Source organism: Limulus polyphemus, unplaced genomic scaffold (genome assembly GCF_000517525.1).
Source record: "Limulus polyphemus unplaced genomic scaffold, Limulus_polyphemus-2.1.2 Scaffold1255, whole genome shotgun sequence".
In the NCBI taxonomy this organism is placed as follows: domain Eukaryota; kingdom Metazoa; phylum Arthropoda; class Merostomata; order Xiphosura; family Limulidae; genus Limulus; species Limulus polyphemus.
The window spans coordinates 39,352-49,001 of record NW_013666865.1 but is presented as its reverse complement, the minus strand read 5'-3'; the positions used below and the strand labels follow the sequence as shown (position 1 = coordinate 49,001).

The 9,650-nt window shown below is 32.1% G+C and overlaps 1 protein-coding gene across 1 annotated transcript in view; it reads right to left on the bottom strand.

The window, feature by feature from the left end:
* Positions 1-9,650, bottom strand: part of LOC106462799 (neuropilin and tolloid-like protein 2) — a 108,594-nt gene that overhangs the window by 68,910 nt on the left and 30,034 nt on the right. Inside the window, exon 4 of the mRNA XM_022390150.1 lies at positions 3,838-4,015. Within this exon, the coding sequence (XP_022245858.1) occupies positions 3,838-4,015 (178 nt within the window). The remainder of the gene's footprint in view (positions 1-3,837; positions 4,016-9,650) is intronic.

The window sequence follows — 9,650 nt, the reverse complement described above, 5'->3', positions numbered from 1 at the left end:
ATTCCTTGTCATATCTTGGATGTTCTGTCTTATCTTTCCCAATTAAAGCGATATCATCCACAAAGTCCAAATCAGTTAAAGTTCCATCACGCCACATTATCCCATCACCAACATTCATCGCTTTTTTCATGACAAAATCTACCACCAAAAGAAAGAAAAAGGGAGATAACACACAACCTTGTCTCACTCCACTGTATACATTAAAGTACTCCGTGGTCCCAATGTTAGTTTTTACACAACTACTGGAGTTTTCATAAAGACTTTTGAATATGTTTATAAATTTTTCTGGTACACCATATAGTCCCAAAATTTTCCACAACGTTTCTCGATAGACACTATCAAAGGCTTTATGGAAATCGATAAAGTTTAAGTTCATTAAGGGAAATAAAATGTATAGGTACAGATTTTCTGCTTCACTTTTGCCACTCCTTATAGTCAGCTTCAACAATGGTTATTCGCAATAAAGCGGTGTGGGATATAATTCGACACTTAAGATCGGCAATCACTGATCCGATGCTCGAAACTGAGCTTGATTCTTCCTTTTATACTACGGCTTATAGATATCTATTGTGGATACCAGCTGATCCAATTCATGATGATTTACTTTAGTTATTGACTATTTGATCACAGTAGTTCAAGACGTAAAAATCTAAGCTGCAGCTGGTGTTTGTCATGGAGAATTTATAGTTTCTGTGTAACTAAATTATCTCTCTATATATATGCCCCTAGTAGCACAGCGGTATGTCTGCGGACTTACAACGCTAGAATCCGGGTTTCGCAACCTGTGGTGTGCAGAGCACAAGTAACCCATTGTGTAGCTTTGTGCTTAATTACAAACAAACAAACTCTCTCTATATATAATGCATAGCAATGGACAAATATATATATACCTAGACCAAGACACAATCCCTACTAAGCTTGTATAAAATTTTACCAGTAGAAAAGCAGCCTTTTCAAATAAAACACATACGTCTAAAATATCACTTCAAGTAAATGTTCATGCATTTTAAAGTCATTATTCTATGAATGTGTGTATTAAAATTTAATGTTATGTGTATTGTTTTTTCTTTTAACTCTTTCACTTCATTATTACTGGCTCCCTAAAGACACCAACTGTATAGTGTACAAAGCATTGAGTATCTACATGTTACAGTCATCTAATGTTTATTTATTACTGGCTGGTAATTCCTGTTTCACCCTGTTCTTAAGCTTCTTAAAGGAACATCAGATATTTGTGAGAAAACAAATTTCAAGGGGTAATGATAACATCGTTTACAATAGAATTATGATATTTTAGCTTATGAAAAATACAGAAATAACTGCAGAAATAGAGCAATGCAAAATGATCCATTTAGCAATATTGTCCAGGTCTGATTGTAATACTCGCTAGTGGAACAACAGTAATAATAAATATAAAAGAAGAACAAATGGGCGATTCTCATTATGAACCACTACCTTGGTTTATGATAATATAGTAGTTATAGAAATGAAAACTGTAGAACAAATGAATTAGCGATAAATATTTTACTTAAAAAGCTGCAAAGAATGCAAAACGTATGTCATACAAATTAGATATAGAAGCGAAAACTATAATCAGTACATTAAATGTATACTAATCCAATATTTAAAAATGCAATCGGCTATACAAACTGTTTTGTTCAATATTTATGAAAATTATATATTACATGTGATAAAATCGTTTCAGCAGCACGTAAAATGTGTTTGTAATGCTATCACTAACATTTAACACAGTTAAATATATAAATGGAAACTATAAACACAAGTTGAGATATGTTAAAATTGTGTGTAATTCTAACGAAGTATAGTAACATCATCCACCTTTATAACACATATACATTTATAATCGAATAATACAATAAAGTGAAAAATCTTGTCAAATCATTTTTATTATTATTCTCAGCCAAATTACTGATAATAAAATTACATTTTTAAAATATTCATAATTAAACCTAGACATTGATGGTGTAATTACACGTTGAGACACACTACAATGAGCTCATCATCTTATTGAACTATCTGCCTGTAGAAACACAGTCTACATACGCAATATTTAAGTGAAAACTGTAAAGTTGATATTATTAGATTACAGATTAAATGTTTTATTGATATAGCAAAACTGCAAATTCGATAAAAACGTTTCAGTACTGCCAATTGTAAACATAACATTATGCAAATTAGATAAAATATTAATTTTAAGACTTTGATTGTTACTATAATGTTAATGTCATGTTGATCTACATTGCCCTCTGGTGATTCGCATATTATACTAACGCGCCCTCTGGTGCCACTTCGTGGCGCTAACAAGAAGCTCTCTGTTGAGTAACACTCAAACTATAATGTCACATCTAGCAACCTGTTCTCTGACAGCAGACAACTTCCGTTGTTAAGTGTCATGGTAGCATGATAACATCTGCCTGTCATGGTGGCCTAGAAATATGCCCCTATAAACGCGCCATCTGATTCCACTTCATCATCTCTCCCCTCCCCCTAAGTTAGTCAATCAGTACCTGTGTCTGAACGATCAGGATAACTTTTTATACCGCTTCCTGAGTTGACACAGTCTAAATCACAGCATGTATCGTAGTAATAATACTTGGAGACGGCTTGAACGGGTAATGAAAAAAAAATCTTTAATCTAACTTTAACATAACAGCAAATGTACAACGTTTCGGGGCCCGTTATGGCCAGGTGGTTAGGGCGCTCGACTCGCAATCTGAGGGTCGCGGGTTCGAATCCTCTTCACGCCGTAGGGGCGTTATAATGTGACAGGCATTCACACTATCCGTTGGTCAAAGAGTAGTCCAAGAGTTGGTGGTGGGTGGTGATGACTAGCTGCCTTCCCCCTAGTCTTACACTGCTAAATTAGGGACGGCTAGCGCAGATAGCCCTCGTGTAGCTTTGCGCGAAATTCTAAACGAGCAACACAACGTTTCGACAAGGTTTTATGATTACCCATTCAAGCATTATTTGTCTCAAAGTGGGTTCCTCGTCATCAAATGTATCGTAGTAAATTTGACACAGATGCACGCTCTTCTAACCTTTTACTGCAGAGTTTTTCATTGGTCAAAAAACATGTTAGGGATATTTGAGGAGAATTCAAATGAAAATTAATTCCATGACAGTAATTCAAGTCAACAGATAGTTTCCTAAGTCAGACATACTATATTATTTCTTTACTGTTACTTTCTTTAACATTATTCACGAGATTGTTAAAATATATCTAATGTTATAGTTTATAGTTATATTTATTATTATTATACTTCTATTATATTGATTGTTTTGCATTATTAGTCAAATAAATCTATTTAGGACTAACATAAATTTCCTAAGCTGGCTGAATCTCATGACATGCTATTGGGATTAACAGCGAGGGTAACCAACCTTCATAAGTGAAAACATAAGAAGAGTATAGTTAACTAGTAATTTGTCCTGTGATAAATTACTCTTGTTATCTGATTCCGAGCATATTCTATAGTAGCTTTCATTTGATATCTATTTTCTAAGCTTTTCCTCTGTAATAACTTGCTCTTTTTACCTATCCTTTGAGCTTATCCTGCAATAACTTTCATTTCTTATTTATTTTGTAAGCTATCTGAGCTAATCCTGAAATAATGTTAATATGTTATCTGCTTTCTAAGCTTTTCCTGTGATAACGTACATTAGTTATCTATTTTGAAAGTTTTTCTGGGATAGCTTACTCTTCTTAGCTGATTCTGAGCTTATCTTGCAATAACTTTCATTAGTTATCTGTCTTGTAAGCATCTCCTTTAATAACTTATGTTTTTATATGCAATTTTAAACTAGATGATCACTCACCCGTCTTTATATGGTTGTTCCAGTTCAAAGGAAAAGAACGTTAATCGCAATGTCTCGTAAGGTTTGCCGACAAACTGGTAGTTACATTGGAGATTGTCTGGATATTTAGCGGGAAAATTCGGAGATGAGAAGTTTCCAACTTTGCTTTGTGTGCTGTCGAAATGATACATACAGCCATCTGGAACACAGAAAATGATGCATTATTGCAATTAAGGTTTCATGAAAATTAACAGTAAAGACCATACTCTCGAGTAACAGTCCATACAAATTTTCTGTTTTGCGGTTTGCAATTTTTATGGGCGTTTTCAATTACATATAAGGGAAGCAACTGTTCATGTCCTAAGATAACCTTTCATTAATCATGAATTTAGGTAACTTCCGTCCAGGACAAGGGTACCTCAGGTAGTCAACAATATATTCCGAAAAATATGGAAAGCAAGAGCTCATGAAAAATGTATACAACATGTTTAAATGGCAAATATCTAATATTTATCACTCAAAGAAAAGTACAAAGCCCATCAGACAAACACTTCACATGTCAAAAGAAAGCGCCAAGCATTTTATCCTTCAGAGCTTAAAGTAGGTTCTTTGTATTGTACAAGACATTCTGAAATTTCCTTTTTACGTTTTAAAAGATTGCACCTAGATACCCCGTGAAGAATTTAGAAGACTCAATAGAATAATGATACACTTTATAAATTTTGATTATTTGATATCCACACTAAAGAGCTTTCTTAAGTCGTCTGTCACTCATGTTCAGATAAAAGCTCGTTCTTCATCTGAGTGCTCACATGTGGGTGGTGAACGTTTTTCTACACAGATGTTACAAAGAGAAAAAAAATTAATTACATCTTAAATAGTGAGGCAGATAAGCCAAAATCGCACACTTTGTGACAAAAGCATGAGGTTTTCTACAATGTTTCTCTTCACTATATGAAACATATACAAACACAGAACCACCTTAGCTCGTGCCTCTATTGACCTTTTAGTAATAATCATCTTTGTAACACAATTTTCAGATTTCGCTGAAAATGGAATAAGTTATTCCGAAACGTTCGAACTTTGTAACTAAAATGTTTTATCAACCGTCTTCATCTTCATTATTGAACTTGTCAAATAATTGATAATATGTGTTTCTATAAATGATCGATAAAATGCTTAAGGAATATGATTTTTTGCTTACTATCTCAGATGCATGTCATTAATGAATCTATAACAACATAAGCAGATGTACATATATTTAGTAATATAATAATCACTTAAATGACACAAGTGCTCGGTAATTTCAACCATGTATGAGTTTGGCTTTCTTTGTCTAAAGATCATAAAATGTGCAAGGTCATGTATAGCTTTCTTGGTGTTCTCAATGGTAATGGTAATCTTTTAAGATAGAAGTACCAAATACGGGTAAATTCCAAATGACCTTGACCTATATTTTAAGGTCACCAAAGGTCAAAAACACTATAAATTTACAAGTGCTGGACTAAACTATACTGTTTTATGTGCATGTTCAGGAGATGCTAAACAATAAGTATTTACAGACAGTTTGTGTTTATTCAACCATGTCCTTTTTGTACACATAACTGAAATTGGCAGATGATATTGATCTAGGACTTAACCTTGAACATCAAGGACACCTACTTGTCACAAAAATGCAGGAATTCCGTCAGAACTGTTTTATGGTACTCCACGAATCTCATTTAGTAAATAGTACACAGCCCACTTCAACAATACAGCAGGTTTGGAATTTTAGCCCCCCAATGGTACAACGGTATGTCTGCGGAATTATAATGCTAGAAACCGGGTTTTGATACCCGTGGTGAGCAGAGCACAGATAGCCCAGTGTGTAGCTTTGTGCTTAATTGCAAACAAACCAACAAGCTTTGGAATTTGAAGAACATACTACCTTTTATCTTTTATATTTCAAGGTCAGAAGTATGTATTACCTTGAACTTTTGTTTCACAAATCCATGCAACTGTATCATCATATAAAGTGAAATTGCATTTTCTCGTTTTATCTGAGTGTACAGATCAAAGTTAAGTGACATAAAAATATCCATTCATCAACTAGTTAGGCTAAACTTAATTCTTAATGTCTAATGAACATAAATTATTTTGTTGTAAAACATATTTTATAATTCTTTGTTTGAAGTTAAGCACAAAGCTACACAATGGGCTATTTCTGCTCTACCCACCACGGGTATGGAAACTCAGTTTCTAGTGTTGTAAGTCCGCAGACATACCGCTGTGCCACTGGGAGCAAATTGTATAATGGTAAACACTGTACATTAAATGTGATATAAAACAATTATACAATAAATCAATACTTAAAAATAATCGAATCATAAAACAAGAACATCAAAAATTAGATTTGATAATGTATGTATTAAACACAAACAATTGTGAAATAATAATAATATATGAGATTTGAAAATCATATTATAATGTAACTGACTCGTGATAAATTCAACATTGTTTTCACATAACGTTACAAAAAGAGATACAACATTTTTTGTAATATAATAATCAAGTCGAATATATATTCTATAAAAAATCTCACAACATTTAACTTTTATAGTTTATCGATTCTTTCACTTTACATAATGTTACAACACACTATACGTGTATTCATGATATTCTATTTCTCCAGTTTTGTCCAGACATGTTCATCTGAGTAAGTGTACAATTCTTACATACTTTCTACTCAATTAGACTCCATGAACTGATTATCTACATTTCTAACAAATGTGTTTAACCATATAATACAAGTCTCTATGTAGATATGCTATCATTAATGTATGTAAGCAAAATCACAAACACTAAATAAGACTGCTGTCACCCATACTAAAACATTTATTCACAAAACTTCAAGTATTAGATAGGGGATCATGATCTTAAATCAATGGTTGACTGTTAATATTAAAAGTGAAAACCTCTTCATCAGTAGATATGTACAATCATAGCTTTCTCTTTCTCAGGATGTCATGATTCTGAAAAGAACCTTTTACAATCAATTGATTAAACAAATACATTTTCTTCAGATGAATATCCCTCAGCTTCTCAATTGTATGGATGAAAAACATCATTTGAAAAACATGATGCTGATTTCTCAAGTATAAAACACAATGAAGCATAAGAATTAGATCCACAAATATACTATTTACAAAAACACCACAAATTTTAGTTTATAAAAATACTGGATTGCCTCATTTAAGTAAGCTTTTATACAACATTTGTACGTTATGACCGTATTACTACTTGTTCAATTCAGTTCAGCATGTAAGATTTTAATATCGATTATAAACGAAAAGCGTTAGTGTATAATTTCTGTATTTTGCTGAGTTCATTGTACTTTACTACAAAAATACTTTATGCTCAATACTCAGTAAGATTAAGCTGTGCCAAACATACAGCAATCAGTTAAAGGATCAGATTTTGTCAGTATACCATTATTGTTAATTCACGTACAAAATGTCACTTAATTCTACCCTGTTCAGACTAAAGATCACTAGATACCTATCTATCTAGCTTAGTTTTTAAAACAAATTACACTCTATAAATAACATTTCGAACAAGTATGTTTGGACATCTTATACAAGTCTTCATTTATATTTATATAAAATTAATTAAAAACGTTCTTGACAAAATATTTTAATTTTGTTGCTATTATTACTTCTGATAAGAATATTACTATATTTCAATATAGTAATATAGTAATTTAGCACTTTATTATTATATGTCTTTCACATAAAAAATAATTTTTTAGTGAAGTATTTTTAATAAAATAAGATAAAGATTTGTCCATTAATATGTTGAGTATTTGGTTTGAATAGTTCCTTGTGCAAAGTAATTTTCATGTTAAAATAATTTTTCTCATCTCAAAAATCTCAAATTTCCTTTGTGTAATCCCTAAAACCTCCTAAATGCATTTAAAACGTTTTTTTCTCAATGAAAACTCTATAGTTTACCTGTTATTTTCCTTACCATATCTCAAAATTGGATCTGTCAATTCGACCGTCCTCGTAACCACACAAAATTGAAATAAACCTAAATTACCCTTTTTTCTTTCTAAAATGACTTCAAACTGTAACATGAAACTACATTCTTTTATACCAAGTAGATCTAAGTTAATAACAGTATACAATTATTTATGATAAAATTTTATTGTTTTATTGCCCTTTGAACCGTGTTTAACTACTATCCGCGCTATTATAAGTCGTAAATCACTCGAGGAACGTGCACCTCACGTTACTCTATCAAAGTACATTACACACGAGCTGCTCGTGTGCGTGTCTCTTGAACCATTTTAATTATATTGTTATTATTACTTATTTTACCTTATCTAGCCTTAAATAACTTTAAAAGATCTATATTTTTTATTTACTTTTAGAATAATAAATATAGAATAAATATAAAAAACAAGAAATAAAGTATTTACTCAATCTTCTTTTTTCTTGCTGTCGGGTTTCATACTAATTTTTCATACTACAGATAGTAATACACTTGATAATTATTATTTAATTAAATAATGCACCAAAGAATATAGACTAATAACATGCAAAAAGTAGATAAATCCACTTACCTCTCAAAATGTTACCGGCTTTCTAACTATGCAACATGAGCCATTACAAATTCATTCAAGCTAGTCGTGAACTTTCCCACGGGAACGAATCTTGTATTGTGAGTAAAATTGACGATATTCTGTTGAGAATACAATTATGCAATATGTCATTTGCTAGATGAAAACCTTGACTTTCTATTGGTTATAGGTAATATATAATTAAAAGTAAGAGAGAACTATCAACGAATTGTGAAAGAGAGGATGTGAGAGGTGGGTGTGGCAGGAGGGGTCTGATTTGCTATTCGATAGCTCTGTAACCAAACAAGGCTATAAAAATTATGGTCTGTCTGAGCAAAAACGAACTTAAATAGAGTAATTTACATTTAATTTTGCACATTTTCGATGTGTGATGAATAAAATAGGGATGATGGCATGCTAAGACAAAATGTGTCACGTGGGTCACACTAGTGGAAATTCAGAATTTTTAAAATATTGCCTTGTAGAATTAAGAACTTAAAACTTGTATACTATTAAAATATGGATTATTAGCTAAGATTTTATGCTATTCTAATTGGCATAACATAAACAAAAATAGTTTAATAACATTTTGAATGTAAGACACTAAACCATTGTGTCATGCGCAGTAAAGGGCGATAGGGTTAAGTTACAGTCATAAACATTTATGTTCATATATTAAGGAGCCAATGACGTTTTGTAGGGATGAGACAAACATTATCACTCTTGGAGTTGTTTTACAATCATCAATAAAAATGTTCTTTTTGTGGAAAATAAATGCACAATGTGGAGCTTATTGCCACTGCCAGAGTCAATTTGCATTGGCAAAAAGAAAACTAACATCAGGGATCAGTATTTGATAGTAGCCTTGAAGTCTCATGCCAAGATTGTCTGAGTATACATGGTCAAGGTTCCATAAAATGTACACAAAGCATTCCAATAGTAGGTGATGAAGTTTCCCTTGTATAGTATACAGAGTCCAATACTTATGTCCAATTTACGCTTAACATATAATGACTTTCTTGAGTTATAGGACTGTCCCAACACATAACAATGAGATTGATCATGTTTCTTTGTAAGTATTGTTGCGTCAGCGAGTCACATGACCACCGTGACGCAACGTTTCTAGAACTATCATGTACTTTGGCGAATGTTCAAGTTCTTACTAGAAATAGGGTATGCTGGTATATAAAAGAGGGGAATGTAATGTGTGATAGATAGTGAGTAATTGAACTGC